General features: G+C 38.1%; 1 protein-coding gene across 2 annotated transcripts in view; it reads right to left on the reverse strand.

The window, feature by feature from the left end:
- Positions 1-2700: 2700 nt before the first annotated feature.
- Positions 2701-15602, reverse strand: part of lepr (leptin receptor) — a 34484-nt gene continuing 21582 nt past the window's right edge. Inside the window, exons 2-20 of one of the 2 annotated variants that reach the window (XM_011474108.3) lie at positions 15366-15418; positions 14384-14611; positions 13809-13923; positions 13326-13498; positions 11359-11504; positions 11135-11276; positions 10029-10183; positions 9844-9943; positions 9543-9642; positions 8553-8761; positions 8297-8445; positions 7918-8071; positions 7121-7203; positions 6818-7031; positions 5626-5808; positions 5435-5518; positions 5250-5340; positions 4684-4750; positions 2701-4421 (exon numbers count right to left, since the gene is read on the reverse strand). In XM_011474108.3, the coding sequence (XP_011472410.1) occupies positions 3645-4421; positions 4684-4750; positions 5250-5340; positions 5435-5518; positions 5626-5808; positions 6818-7031; positions 7121-7203; positions 7918-8071; positions 8297-8445; positions 8553-8761; positions 9543-9642; positions 9844-9943; positions 10029-10183; positions 11135-11276; positions 11359-11504; positions 13326-13498; positions 13809-13923; positions 14384-14611; positions 15366-15405 (3210 nt within the window). In that variant the 5' untranslated portion in view covers positions 15406-15418 and the 3' untranslated portion in view covers positions 2701-3644. The remainder of the gene's footprint in view (positions 4422-4683; positions 4751-5249; positions 5341-5434; positions 5519-5625; positions 5809-6817; positions 7032-7120; positions 7204-7917; positions 8072-8296; positions 8446-8552; positions 8762-9542; positions 9643-9843; positions 9944-10028; positions 10184-11134; positions 11277-11358; positions 11505-13325; positions 13499-13808; positions 13924-14383; positions 14612-15365; positions 15419-15602) is intronic. The other variant, NM_001160443.1, reaches the window with a different exon arrangement.

Genomic DNA, 15602 nt, shown 5'->3' on the forward strand with positions numbered 1-15602 from the left:
GCTTACATCCACCCAAAAATCCAAAGAAGACACAAATTATTTTGTCAAACACATACTGTAGCTACTTTTTTTCCACCTTTAAAAACGTTCAACTGTAAATTTGGATTCAGTGTATTTTAAAGGTAAATTAAGATCTAACAGATTAAGAGTTTGAGTATGAGAAGATTATCAGACACCACCTGGTTTTAAACAATCAAAAAAGGCTGATTTTCTTGATTACGTGAAAGTCACAGACTCTTTGACGCAGTCTGATCTTTTCCCCAGATTTTAAGGTCTTCTAAGCCAACAGGGACACAAATCACTGCTTACTGTCCTGCTGCGTGAATTACTGCCAGGTAATTAGAGATTTGCATTGTCAAGGTATTAAATCTTTCTTCTGTTTCACAGAAACAGGGCTGATGGTTAAAACTGGAGCGGGCATGCTCATACTTACAAACATAAATGTTACATGTTCAGTCTGTTCAACTTGTCAGATCACTAACTGTATTTTACAACAATGCAAATTATGAATGAACAAAACCTGATCCTGTAGATTTTTGTTCTCCACATAAAACATTAGATTTAAAATACAAATTATTAATAAAAAATGTCATTGATAACTGTTTGAACCAGAGTTATTAAAGGACAATTATCATGTGGAGGCTTTTGTTCAGTCTTTCAGTAACCTTTTTGCAGCTATTCTGCATAGTATAGCTGAGAATATGTTCTAATTTTTAAGACTCCAACTTAAAGGTAAGAATATCTTTACATGATTTGCTGATTGGTGTTGTAGAACCCATAATTTTTCATTAATAATCTAATCATCTCACAGATAGTATCCATACCATCAACTCTTTAGTTTCACCTGTTCTCACTGAAATGAGTTAATTTAAAAAAAGAGGGTCAAGCCAGCTTTAAGAATTGTTTGTGTGATTCCACAGACATTAGGCAGGTTTGTCTTTGCCTATTTTAAAGCAGTTAATTTGTAGAACAGGAAGTGGGTACAAAGATCTGCTGCAAGAGTCATCCTAGAAAATGGGTCACTTCACAAGACACGGTATGACTTTAGTAGATGGAATTCATTTTTTCTTTTAATAACTGTTTGAAACATTTGTGCCAGATACCTTTCTGAAATGTTTCTCGTCTACAGTCACTCCAGTTCAGCAACTATAGACTCTTTGCCAAAGGCAGACCCATGCTTCGTCATCATGTTCTTCCATGGCAAACCCAATAAATAATAATGATGATTAATGCACAAACATTCTCAACATTCATGAAGAACAACTCAATCGGCACTTCTTGCACTTTTCTGCCACCTTGTGGTTACTCAAAACATGTGCATGTGGGATGTTCTGTATCCCTTGTGCTATCCTAGGCACACATTGGGAGTGGGGTCATCTAGACCCACTAGACAGTGCGCTGAACTTTTTTCTTCAATGATTTGTGATCTTCACTGGTGTCCATGGATTACATGAAACCCTCTCCACCTTCATCCACCTTTGTCATGGTAGGGATCACAGGTCAATGTAAGGGTGAGGTCATAGGATAGCACAAGGGTTAATTTGGTGAGGTTAAGTTTTATTATTAGTCTGTAGAATTGTTGAATACTTAAGGTATTTTAACCGGCAGGTTGCACATGTTGCACAACATGTCACATGATTTGAAAAACAATTAGGTGTGACAAAGGCAAAATTGACTTGCAGGAATGTATGGTCTAATGAGGCCTGCACAAAGCCAATGGAAAACCCACCCAAGTATAGACAGACAAATGCCCCCCTCTGGGGGGACCCTGAGGCATTCCCAGACCAGCCGATAGACTACATCTCTCGGAGTGTGTGTGCTGGGTCATTCCCCCGGGTCTCCGCCCAGTGGGACATCCCCCAGAATTCATGTGTGCTCTGATGTATTAATAACAGACAACCAGCAGATTGAACTATTTTTAACTGAAATGATCCAACAGAGTATCGTTCTCAGCCCAGTTGTGTCGTATTTTACAGTAATTGACTGTAAAAACAATGGACAGCTCAACCTATCCGTTCTTGTGTTCCCAAATAGGAAATTCCATTGCATCCTGGCACCAGCATGTTGAAACCAGTCGACAGTGATTGGTCTGAGTCACTCTGAGTCATTATATCTATGGCAACCACTGTCACCAATGCCATAGATGTCGACTGGTTTCAACTTGGCGGCGCCGGTGTCAGGAAGCAATGGTGAGGGATTTGGCCTCATTTTGCGAGAACCGGAGATAAGACATTTTCTATGGGTGTCATCCATTGTTTTCACAGTCTATTGTTCTTCAGGAGGTGTTGATTTGGCCATCACTATATGCTCGAGCCACTTCAACTGGCTTTTCTGGATATGGAGGAGCAGCGGCTCTATGTTCCATCATCTTATATGGGTCTTGAGTTCATGTAACCCTTGTGCTATCCTAGGCACTTTAACATTGGGAGTTGGGTCATCTAGACCCACTAGACAGTGCGCTGAACCTTTTTTCTTTAAGGATTTGTGATCTTCGCTGGTGTCCATGGATGACATGAAATCTTTCCACCTTTATCCACCTTTGTCATGGTAGGGAGAACACGTCAAAGTAAGGGTGGGGTCATCTAAGATAGCACAAGGGCTAAAGAGAGTTTGTAAAAGACTACTAGAGCAGGGCTGCTCTGGGTCATTGTCTCAGAAGTTATTAGTGGTGCACTCTGGGAGAAAAAGCAGCACATGAACTAATGGTGGCTCTGCTTGGAAGAGGAATTTTTATTTTTGAAACATGTACCATAAATCCAAGTTCCAGTTCGGATGTTTCACAAATAATTAGATTTTTTATGAATTAAAGCACTTCACTGATGCAAAAAATGTTTACTCCACAAAAACAGTACCAATAAATACCCCAAAACATAGACACATACATAAAGAACAATATTTATTAATTATTTTTTCATTGCTTCACCTTTTTTAATCTTCAGAAAAAAATGCTTATTATCACTCAAGACTTGTGCTTTTTTTTCTTTATCTGTTACAAGCAATTACGAGAAATTTCACACTTTCAAAAAATACTAGACATTTTAAAAACATGAAATAAACATTTCAGCTTTAGTTGGTGTGACCTTCAAATGCATTCGCTCTCTGGGATTAAAAAATCTTTATTCGCACGCTTGCTTTTAAAATCACCCAATTTTTAAAAATTATATTAATGTTTTCCATTTGTGGAAGGGCACAAAAAAGTAGTCTTTCTTAATTTTCTTTGAAGCTCTTTAATTTTGCACATTAATATATAGGAGGATGAATTTCCATTAAAACAATCCCAGAAGGATCCATGAAGGATGATGTTAACTTTTGCTTTCTATATTTAGGGTTTTACAATCTTATTTTAATTCGGGGATTGTTGTTTGTGAGCCTCCTCCCCTATTTTACGCACTCTACCTGCTAATCTTTATAAACTCGTTTTTTTCTCAGCGTATGTTGCGACAACATTACTGAACTTGCACACATGAAGCCACAGAACACAATAGCAGCACCGATGAATGTGTAATATTCCTCAGTTTTTGTTATTTTTTTCACATTGTAAAGCTCTGCACCGCACAGTATCTTAGTGAAAGGCTTTTTTCTGGTGAAGGCCAAAGCCTGCATTTTATTTCACTTTTTTTCAGAACTGGAGCTTCTCTGTTTGATTATACCAGCTGGCTCCTGTAAGCAGCAGTTCTGTACTGAGGCATGTACTGTGAGGACAAGTCACAAATCAATGGCACAAAAAAGTCTTTTCCGTTCAGACTTGCATCTTTGGCGGGTTGCTCTTTTCGTTTCTCCTCCTCCTCTCTTTGCACTTCTTCTGCGCTCTCCTCATCTTCGTCAGGATAACCTATTTGTAGATAACAAAGGGTCTGTTCTCGCCTCTGCTCCATGACGGCCTCGTGCTCGGAGATCTCTGAAAGTTCCCCCTCTGAGGCGTAGGAGCAGAAGCGCCTCTGGTCATCCATCTCTGCACTGTGACAGCTGTCCAGCTCCCAAAGGCCAGTGGGAGAAGATTCTGAAATTTCTGAATTGTTTGCAGAAAAGTTGCCTTCATCACTGGAGTTGCTGCCGCTGCCGTCTTTGTCTGGGTTACCAGGCTGCTTTTCCTGCTTCAGACAAGGGAGCAGCAATTTGGCATATCTCACTGAAGACGAAGTGGAACTATCAACTGGTACTATGGGATCCGCCTGATTTGCCTCATCTAAACTTTGACTTGAAGGAGCTGAAGCATCCAAACAAGACCTTTCAAATGGAGGAGCAAGGCAGGCAGATGAAGAAGTGACGGAGTCATCATTCAGAGACATTAGCTGGGTTTCCATAAATGCCCTCTTCTCCACTTTCTCCATAATGATGACTTTGGAGATGATGTTGTCAGAGGGCAGCAGGGGACATATCTGCAGACCTTCTGCAGGTTGAAACAGGTCAAAGGTGTCCACCTGGATAGACAAAAAATGCCTTTGATTAGGTTGCCTATGACTAAAAAACAAGCCAAACCAAACAGAAGATTCTGAGCAGCCAACACTTCTGTAAACTTGATGGTCTGAGTTAAAATGAGTACTTCCTGTAATGATAGTAGTAGATAGTTCCAAATCTAATGCCCATCATTGCTTAAAGAAGGGCTGTGACACGCAAACTATTTTAAAAGGCCAAATAAGAAGAAATTGTCTCAATCATTTGTGCTTTCTTTTGCAGAATTACCTTTTGGAAGTCTATTCCTTTCGCCCAGGAGCATTTCTTTGGGTTGGGAACCAGATTTCTTTTTATTCTAAAAAAGAAAAGCAGCACTTTTCAAAATGAACCAACCACTGAAATCACACATATATTTTTCCTTATTCCCTTTTAAGTTAGTCTACTGATATAAAGCCACAGTTTAACTAAAATAAGTTGAAATAAATGATCTAAATGAATCCTGTTACAATCTTACCTATGTTTTTCAAATTTACATCTAATTTAGGAAAGTCAAAATCCAAGAGATGTCTGAAAAAAATAACTTTTTCTGCCTTGAAAATGCACATGACTGACCTCCTCTTAGCGAAACATAAAATGCAATTACACCCTGGTGACCTGTTAAATGTCAAACCTTTCATTTGCCACTGTTAATGTCTCTGAGTGCTGAATTACTTTGAACCTCGGAGATTGCACTCATTTATCAATGCTTACAGGTGTCTGCCTCGAAGATTAATCTGCTTTACACAACGGCCAGAAATTAGCAAATAAAAAAGATGACAAATTGCAGGTCAAGCAGATAAAAGAATTGTTCTTACTGATTTTGTGTGAGAACCAGGGTGAGAAGCAGGATGCAAAGAAAGGAGATGGACATTATGATCATGTAGGCTGCAGGGTTTCTTTTAGCAGCTGTAACACATTTGAAAAAAATGTCAGATATTTATTAACATTTTTAAGGTTTAATTCTAAAATGGAAGAAAAAAAATTTAAAGACTTGGCATACCTATTATATACATCGGCTCCCCTTCCATGTCAGCAAACACAGGGTACAAGTGGAAGCTGTAGTCTTCAGAGCGAGAAAAACTACCTGAAATCCACCAGAGAAGCTCCAGTTTAACCGAGATCACCTGTTCAGACCAGCTGAACTGAGAAACAATAAAAGTACTTCTGAAAATAAGTAAAGCCAGATTGTACCTTTTATATAGACAACGTGGTTACTGTAAGGCAGTCTGGCCCACTTAAGTCCACTCAAGCCAGAGGACTCCGACCACTGGACCACCATGAACAGAGGCACAATGCCGTCATTCAACAGGCTCCAGGACAGAGACACATGGGTGCTGTTCAACACCAATGCATGGACAGAATGCACAGCTTTACCTGCAAAGCAGAAACATAATATGATAGATTTTTATTTCTCATTATGTTCACCTGCCTTTGCTAATGTCAGCCTCCCCTGCTGTAGAAATAATGACCATGGATAAAGCCACAAGTGCTGAACTTCCTGCTTCTGGCTTGAATCGGAATTTTTAACAGTGACGTTCTCAATTAATGAAGCTGCGTCATTGTTACACAACACTACCTTATATTTGTCATACACACTGGTGTGTTTTTGTTGTACGTCTGCTAAAGACACATAAATGAAAAACAGCATTTTCTAGAAAAACAAATAACAAGAAATGTTCAGTTTTTGAATCATTATTCCCAGAATAATGCAGAACATGAATTTTGTGTAATTTGATGTCAGTAAAGTTATGAGTCTGGCTCCCTTTCTACCCCGAGCTTTGAAAAGCTGCATAATGGAAATGTTTTGTGTCTCCAATGATAGATGTTTTCTGGATTTTCTGTGTGCATTAGAGCAGCAACAAGTAAGTGGTGTTATGATTATCCAAAACTGCTGTGATAAAAATATTGCAGTGAAAATGAAAAGAATATTAATTTAGTCTGGTCTTCATCGGAGACGGATAAAATAACTTTTCTGCTGTTAAATGTTTTTTTTCAATCATCTTTAATAAACAATCTGTCACTTTCTCATGCTGGAAGACGATCTATGTAAAGAAAAGATTAAGATTAAAATTGCATATCTGACAAATTCTTAATTTAAATAATTGTTAATCAGGAGCGGACAAAAAAAATGATGCTGTAAAAAGCTGGTAGATGTGACGTAAAAGCAGGAGAGCATGTAAACAGATGGATGTTGGGAAGGGGGGACAGGCTTACTACACGAAAACAGTCCCAACCACAAGTAACCCTTGTGCTAGGCACTTTAACATCCTAGACACTTAAATGTCCCACTTTAAGTGGGATATTGAGAAGCAGCAAATGTTGCAGAATAAACTTGAACTGTCACGAGTTTCTTTTGAGTTTCCTTAGATCCCTTCTCACTCACGTCTTGACGTTTTCCCCAGCGTCATGTTTTTATTGTTGGTGGAGTTCCCTAGACTGTTGTAGGCTTCCACAGTAACAGTCTGAGGCTCCTGGTTCCACTCAAAGCTGTAGGAGGAGCCCAGGTTGATCTGTTTTCTCACCACAGATCTATTCGACGCCTCGTGCTGGACAATGAAGCCATCCACGCAGTAAGAGTTCCATGTACCTGGGAAGTGCTGCCAAACAAACCCAAGTGGTTCAAACAGTGTTTCCAACTTAAAACTAAATCAATCTGCATTATTTTTAGCAGGTTTTGCGTTTGTACCTCAAAAAGCAAAGTGATGTTGGACTTGTTTATGTGTTGATTATCTTGACGAATTCTCCAGAAATCAGGACCCCGTTCTGGAGCTGAAGAGGAGTCAGATCACCAAATGTTAGAACGGTAGCAGTTTTTCCTCACTAAGGTTTTTATGTGTGCCGTAATTACCAGAAGCAAAAGGGTCACAAATGATAATTTCAATTGAGATATTATTTTAACCAAGATATTGTACATAAACTTCTGTGTTGTGTTAAGCTAGGTTCACACCGCCCTCAGCAATGCGCGTTCAAGCCGCCACTTCCAATAAAAATGTAAACGCAGGTAAATGCACACTTTCACATTCAGTACTCTCACTATGCAAGGTTTTAAAACCACTTGTGGGCTCTACGCATAAAACCCATGGTCATTAAACACAACGCACATTGCCAGTTAAACCAGGTCAAACTTTTACCAATCGGGGATTTGGTGATGAAATATGGTTTTTGGTTTATCTAGTGAACCCAGACACGGCGAAGAGCCTGACAACTTTGGCAATTGTTTAGATAAACCAGGGCCACATGATGGTAATCCATATCTACCATTGGATGCTAGCAATGAACTGAACCGTTTCCATCCCCAAATCGCAAAATTTGCAACACTCTGACATTTTGTCAACTGTAGGTGGTGGATGTGCGCCAGTAAACAGACAAAATAAGAAGAAGAAGCCCCTCCCTGCTTGTCCAGTGTGAACACCATGTGCTAAACATTCAAGAACACACATCAAATGTGTATGTAGCTTTTGAAGTTCAGATCAGCTGCTCTACCTTTACTGTTGTTTGGCGTGGAGTAGATCAAGTCACTCCATTCACTCCAATAGCCTTTTCCTGCGATGTGCATGCAGCGCACTTGAACCACGTACGAACGGCACATCTCCGGTACCTGGACTGTCATAGGGGGAGGCTGCTTGCTCCTCTGGACCTGTGGAAAAGACAGGTTTATATTTGAGTTACTAAAGCAAACAGACTGCCCATTTGTTCCAGCTCCGGATTAATTTAACCCATGACACAAGAAAGAATTCCCTCTTATTTAAAATTATTTTTGGTGGTTCTTGTTAATTAGGCAGTGGGACTAATCATTGCTTTGTTCTGCAATCATTTCCATGTAAACACTTTTTTAAAGACAATGTGTTTGTTTCAAGCTCACCTTCCACTCCTCTTTCACAGTGGAAAGTGGGTGGTACTGCAGCTCATACTGGAGACCATCAATCGGCAGAGACGGAGGCTCCCATGTGACGCTGAGGACCCCACTCCTCAGGGTCACTGCCTTCACATTAGTGGGTGTGTATGGTTTTACTACAGGAGGGTCAAAATAGGCCCACTTTTATTTATGCAGTCTCTAAGAATTACTCCATATTTAGAGGCAAAATGAAGTTAAGATGTGCTCCGCATGCACGGCTCACCTTGACCTTTAGACGAAAGGTAGATGGGTTTGGAGCGAACGGAACCGGAATCAGTTCGCAATTCCAGCCACAGTTTGTAGCAGCCAAAACGCAGCGGCTTAAAGGTGCAGGTTCGTGGCTTGATGGAGTAACAAGCATCTACGATTTTTCCCACGTTATCACCAGCTTCCTCCTTCTCCTTCATCCTTTCACAGGACATGTGAGTCCACCTGCCAATAAACAGTCACAACTAAATGATGTGCTTACAGTTAGTCTCAAGCTGAAAAAAACTATTTACAACACCAGGCTTACTTATTAAATCATCAGCATGTAAATAAACTAAAGGGAACAAAAGGCTAAGTTAGTATCCTTTGAAGATATTGCTTTTTTTGTATTAACTTTTAAAAGATCAAGGCTGCTGTGGGCAAAATATGGCTTTCCTTACTATTCACCAGAGTGCAGGTTTTTTGTCAATCAAGAATAATTTATGAACAAACTTAAGAGTAACTTTTTTTTTCCCATTTAACATTAAGTTTGGTTTTACTGTGCCATTTCTTTTCTAAGTAAAAAACGTGAATTTCTCTGATTTTCAATCTTTAAACTAAATAACAAAAACTTTGTTAATTAATCCTCTTACTTTTCTTTTCATGTATATAGTCATGAAATAGAAGCAAAATGTATTTTTTAAAATAGAAATTAGATTTAGTTAGAGGATTATGTTGACGTTTTAAACAACGCAAATGTCCAAATTAGAAAAGGAATCTTATGTCCCTCTGCTCTGTTTTATTCCTTGTTTCCCATCATTCTCTCTGCTTAGCTTTGACGGTTTGTTGACTTCATTTTTTAATGAGCCTGGCTGACACCGACTTGACCTCTCAGACAAACTTTCCTCTGTCCAAGTGCAATTCCAGACAGAAGTGTGTAACACTTCCTGTTTTTCAACAACCTGAGTAGTCTGACTTAAACAACAACATGTATTTCTTCACACAGATGGAAAAGTTGTTGCTTTACTTGTGTTGAAGATTAAAGGATAACCATTGTGTGCTGTTCCAGCTACACTCCATAGTATCCATATTCCCGTTGGTTTCACATCTTATATCAAGGGAAGCCCCTGAAACACAAACAGAGAGAACTTATTGTCGCATGTGATCCCCTTCTTTCCTGCTTTTATTTACTAAATAAATAAAAAATTAGGCTTCTTTAATATGCTGATAATTGATTGTACCACCAAAACGTTTCAGTTTGTTCAATTTTAATCATATACAAATTTCTAAATATTTCACAAAAAAGTATTTTTCATAACAAAGTTCACCTTCTATGGAGATCTGGCTGTATGGGAGAGCTGCCTTTTGTGTGCACGTCAACAAGTCATACATCCGACTCTCTGAAGCACGCATTGTGATCTTGCTGACCTGGTTTTTCATAGAAATAAAACCAAAATTTAGATTTTTTTGATTACCAGAGTTTGTTTTTTTAGCTGCAGTGAGCTTTTCTTACTCTTCCGCTGACTGACTGACTGCTGTGAAGCAGCTGATGGAAGTTGAGCTTCCAGACGGCCTCACTGGCGTTCATGCTGCGATTGTTGAACAGACAATACACTGTCACGCTCTCCCCCGCCCGCGCCACCATCTTTTCAGGGATGTACGTCACGACTGCAGAGGGAAAATAACCGAAGAATGTTTTTCGTAAGGTTTCATTTTTTGTTTATGACAAGCATTTGTCATTTTATTTTGTGGGATGAAGGCATGTTTAAGAAAAGAAGATAAAAAGATGTCAGAGACCCTGAAAGAAAGATAATAATAAAATGGAGCGCCTATTCTTTCAAAGTTTTTTCACAGAATTGGAAAAATGTAATTTAACCTTTTTCGTTACAGTATTCTTCAGAAATGGAGGCAGACAAATATGAAAATGTAAAGACATTGCTGCTCTACTCTTTTTGACTTAATTGTAAATTAGGAAAAATGTCAAAACATGTAAGATTTTCACCTTTTCTGATCCTTTTCCTCAATAAACTCTCCAACTTACCTTCAATGTTTACTTAAGACTTAAAACGACTTATGATAATCCGCTTATTTAAGATAATGAAAGCTATAGCTCTTAGTGTAGCCTTCACCCATAAACATCCAAGCTTGGACTATTTTTAATATGCAAAACAAATTAAAAAAAAATTAGAGCCTTAGTTAGTATTTAGTATTTCTTGCTCTCTTTTATTAAAATTAAATGAGAGTTTTCAAAACTTTTCATTTTATTGTTTTTTTTTTGCAGGGTGACTTTTCTAAAAACACATTTACTCCTTGTATAAAATGTGAATGTTTAACAGCTTTAAATCTCTCTGCGTATCTATGTGTAGGTTAAAATGTTGTTAAAATAATTTTGAATTACTGGCTAAATTTTTAAAAAAAATGTCACTTTTCAAGACTCTTTAAGTTTTACACTTTAAGCACATATGAAGCAGATACTGTATATAAAGAAAGGTCATTTTTGTTACAGAACATCTTAGTAGAGACTGTTAGTCATCCAAAGTCTCAATAATTAATGATAAAATGGAAAGAGCTTGTGAATGATCTTTCTGCGTACTATAAAAGGAATGCAGTGGTTCTTACTGTACTGGTAAAATTTGTAAGGTGCACTCCATTCACTCCAAAGAGGAGGTTCGTCCAATCTGGAGCAGCGAACCTGGAAGGTGTACTCCTGTTCGGGCTGCAGATCCAACGACAGCCGAGGCTCTCCCGTGACGGACACCACCTGGACAGAAAAAGAGGGATGAGGTGAGCAAAAACAGCTGTGTTTGCAAAAGCAACTTGTTAAAGGTGAGTTTTTACTGTACCTGCCAGGCCAGGTCACTTTTGGTATTATATCGAACCTCGTATCTCAGCTGAGCTGCATCGAAGTGTGGTGGACTTTCCCACTGGACAAACAGCTCTGCTTCTATGGTCTGATAGTGGGTGACATTGACTGGAGGACTTGGTTTCACTGAGAAAAAATATATATACTATTAAACTCCCTGGTATAGTCAATGCTTTTGACAGAAACTCATGATGTTAATATAACTATTACTCTTCCATACTCAAGAATTCCTTTAATGTAATTCCTAATACTGCAGATAAAACAGTACAAACATTTCAGTTTCATACAGCTCTGGTTTTACTGTGTCACATTAACAGAACATTCAGTGTAGAGACTTAAAATCCTGTTGATGTAACTCAAACTTTGGATAGTTCAATTTTGGTCAGTTACGTTCATCTCTTAGTTTAAATTGATTTTGATTAAAAGATTGGATACTCAAGTGTTGAAATGTTGATTGACAAGTTTGATTTTATTTAACATAAAATCATGACATTGTGATTTTACAATTTGGAGCTGCATTGTTTGGGTTTCTGACAGTTTAAGGCACTCAAATAAAAAAGATTTCTTAGGTAAGGAGGAACATAATCTCTGTTGAGTCCAGATCAACATCATCTAAAGTTTTTATTTTAATTATAACAGTACTTTAAAATCTTAGATGCAGACCAACTTGTCTTGATGTGACATGTAGTTAGATCAGTGCATAAACTCAAAATTGTTCTGAACTCATCCCATTTGAAAAAAAAAAGGCAATTTCTGAAAGATTCGGAATTATTTCTGAACAAGGACCATATTTTACAGGAAAAAAATAGCAGTACTCTGTAAGACTGGTGTAAAAGCCTAAATGCTGTAGTCACAGAGCACCAAAGACCTGCAGTATCAAAGTAAACGACTGCAGTGAGTAGAACGTGGACCTCACTCCTATGCAGAAAATTCCCAGCTTCTCCAAGGGCACAAACACATTCAAAGCAGATGTGAGTATTCTTCTCACATCTGCCTGAGAGAGCTGAACAACATTCTCTAACCTCATCAGTCCAGACCGCTTTAAGGGAGAAACATCTGAAAGATCTTTCTGCTTTAAACACTGAGGGGTCCCATGTTATCATGCAAAGCCAAATCCCAAGCTGTGACCTTTGAAAGAGCATGAATGCTGGGAACGTACTTTTTTTTCTGTCTTTTACTGTAATGAACTTAAAAGAGTATGGCCACAAATGTTAAACACAAGTATGATAATTAATGCAAGCCTCTTTTTTAACCTAAATTTGTATCCCACAAAAAACAGATTAACATGCTAAATCTAATAGTTTGAATAATTCCTATCAAATAAAAAGACACTGCTGAACGGGTTGTCAACTAATTTATTCATAACATCATAATCTCTGCCTCCGCCGCAGCAAAGTGAGAAGCCAATTACGCACAGGGAACAGCAGATATCGGGAAAACAAGCCCAAGTTCCAGTATACCTCTACAGAACAGAAATTGGCAAGGTCATTTTACCAGCAGATTGATAAAATGGCCTTTAGCTTTCCAACAAACATAAAGGCGATAAATAGTTTTTAAAGTAGTATGCAAACTTTTAGAAAAACTCCAGAAACGTATTATTTACATGATATTACATTGCTTTTTCTGTTGTCTGTCATCTTTGCATTGTAGTTATCCTTTTTACTTGAGGAAGCAGTCATGTTGCAAGCTTTGAAATTGACTCATGAGCATGTTTCTTTAATTTTGTCATTTGATAAACTAAACAAGTAACAAGCTATGTTCGATTTTTAAGGTGTTTTTTAAAGCACATTTATTGATTATTTAATTTTTTTAGTTATTGCAGCTTTTTATTTTTTCTGTCCAAGTCCAGTGACACCCACAAGTCATGAATCGTTTAAAATCATCTGAAATAAGACGTTCACAGAAAACCCAACAAAACAAATATTGAATACTTTTGGTATTTTTTACCAGGTCTGGCAGGAATGATGAGCAAAACTGGTGGAGCCACAACACTGGAGAGATTGACGGTAACCGTGGTGACAAAGCTCGCTGCAGGGTGGAGGGGGAGTGAGCATGTAAAGGACTCCTCCGCTTCACAAACAACTGGATTACTATTCACCTCCGTGCCATCTTTATCAGGCCTGCAAAGGAATGATGGATAGCTTGAATAACTTCCTATAAGGTCTTATTTAAGAATGATTTAAGTTCATAACATAAAACAAGATATTCTATAGGGATCAGAAGATGTTTTTATTACATTCAAGAGAAAAAGCTTACATTTTTTGTAAAGTCATGCAGCTTGAAATAGCATAGTTGAATACTAGACAGAAATTAAAATAATCGTGAAAAACTAATTATTGCCCTGATGTCCCAAGAGTATTTAGATCCTAATCCACAGTAAAACAACAGAATAAAGCTCAAATTAATAGAAAGTAGCAGGTTCAAACTCACAGCTGCTGGAAGCTGAATGTCATTCCACCAGTGTCCAGTTTTCTAGAAGGCTGAAGGTAACAAGTCAGATTTTCCCACTTTTCATTGATTTGGCAGAGAATTTCCAGACAGTTGCCTGAGATGAAAGCACACTTCCATGTTAGTATGCTGAGTTTCGTTATAAAGGAGAAATCAAACCAACATCCTGTTCAGAGAAACATATGAAATAATTCAACAACCAATCAACTTCACAGCAGTTATCTGTTCTGCAAGCGGCAAATGGCGCTCAACCCTAGTATCAGCTATTTTTCATTGGTTGTTTTTTTATCAAAAATTAATGGTGTGGCAATAGAAGTGAACACCTCAGTTTTGACATATTTAGAATAAAAAATAAAATCCATATTTTGGAAATTTAAATGCATTCTGAAAAGTTGTAAAACAAAAACAAAAACTTTATTATGCTAAATTATGCTAAGTCATAAAATAGGCACTGACGTTTGATTCATACAGATGATAGAATGCTCAATGAAATTGTTCCGTGTTTCCTCAAACATTTTTTGACCATAGACATACATCATCAGCACATGGACTCTTACCTTCAGAGGGCTTTTGAGGCAGGGATTCCGGTGTCAACCTCCTGTATTTGCACCTGGGTAGGTGCCGAAGGCTGGATATTGTTCCATTCGTCTTTGATCTATTTGTGACACCTCTATCCTCACCAAGGTAAGCAGAAGGTGAGTCACAGCACAGTTCATCTTGCCATGGGAGGCCCAAAGGTCCCAAATGATTGGAGGCTCCGTCGGCCGGCTTCAAATACTGTGCACCTGTTCAAAGAGAGTAGGGAAACTTACTCATAAGTGTAAGTAAAGCTTTTCAACTTGACTTTTACTAAGATACCACTCTAATACTCATCCATGTAACTAATTGGTACCTAATTTGTGGACTGCTAGCATTGTCAAACGCTCAAAAAAAATAGGAGAAAAAATGTCAACAGAAAATTTTCCTGCTTTTTTTAAAAGTTGAAAAAGGGCAAGTAGAGGGGTATTTTGGAGCCCCTAGAGGGACATTGAGATGAATAAACTCTGTTGCCTGAAAATGATGTTACGTGAGTTTATTGAATTTTATTTTACCTTTGGACTCGCCTAAAAAGTCATTGCAGCTTTGCTTGCCCGCAAAAGTCTGCAGAAACTGCAAACCAAAATAAGAAAGTAAAAGTAATGCAACCAAAGAGCAAAATCCTCCAATGATTCCACAGGTTTTTATGAGACCCTCACATTTAAAACAATCAGTTCTAATATATTTCTGACACCAGAAAACAAGTCAAATGATTATCCAGAAAATGAAAAAAACCAAAACAAAAATATGTACATTATAACTACAAATGTTTGTAACCAAGTTACCTTAAAATCTAGGAGCTTATCAAATAAAGCATGATTAAAGTGTTGTGTGTGTGTGTTTGTGTGTGTGCATGTGTGTGTGTGTGTTTCATAAAGCTTTTGCAATAGATGTAGGCAAAGGTGAAAGAAAGCACATCTATTACAAGATGATCTGCAGCCGCTGTGGTGTTGGCGAACTCACCATGGGGAATCAGGAGAATCTGTATCAGGACTACTAGCATGGCTGCACGAACCCTGTCAAGAAGGATGACAGCAATAAGTACTCAGATAAACAAAAAAGACAAAGCAGAGTTTATTGACAATAATGTATGCAAGTACAGAAGACAGCAAAGCTAAATGAAAAACCAATAATCACAGAAAATTGTCAGCAGATTGAAGACTGCTGGGAAAGTACTCCACCTATCCCACACATATTGCA

Source organism: Oryzias latipes, chromosome 4 (assembly GCF_002234675.1).
Source record: "Oryzias latipes chromosome 4, ASM223467v1".
Lineage (NCBI taxonomy): Eukaryota > Metazoa > Chordata > Actinopteri > Beloniformes > Adrianichthyidae > Oryzias > Oryzias latipes.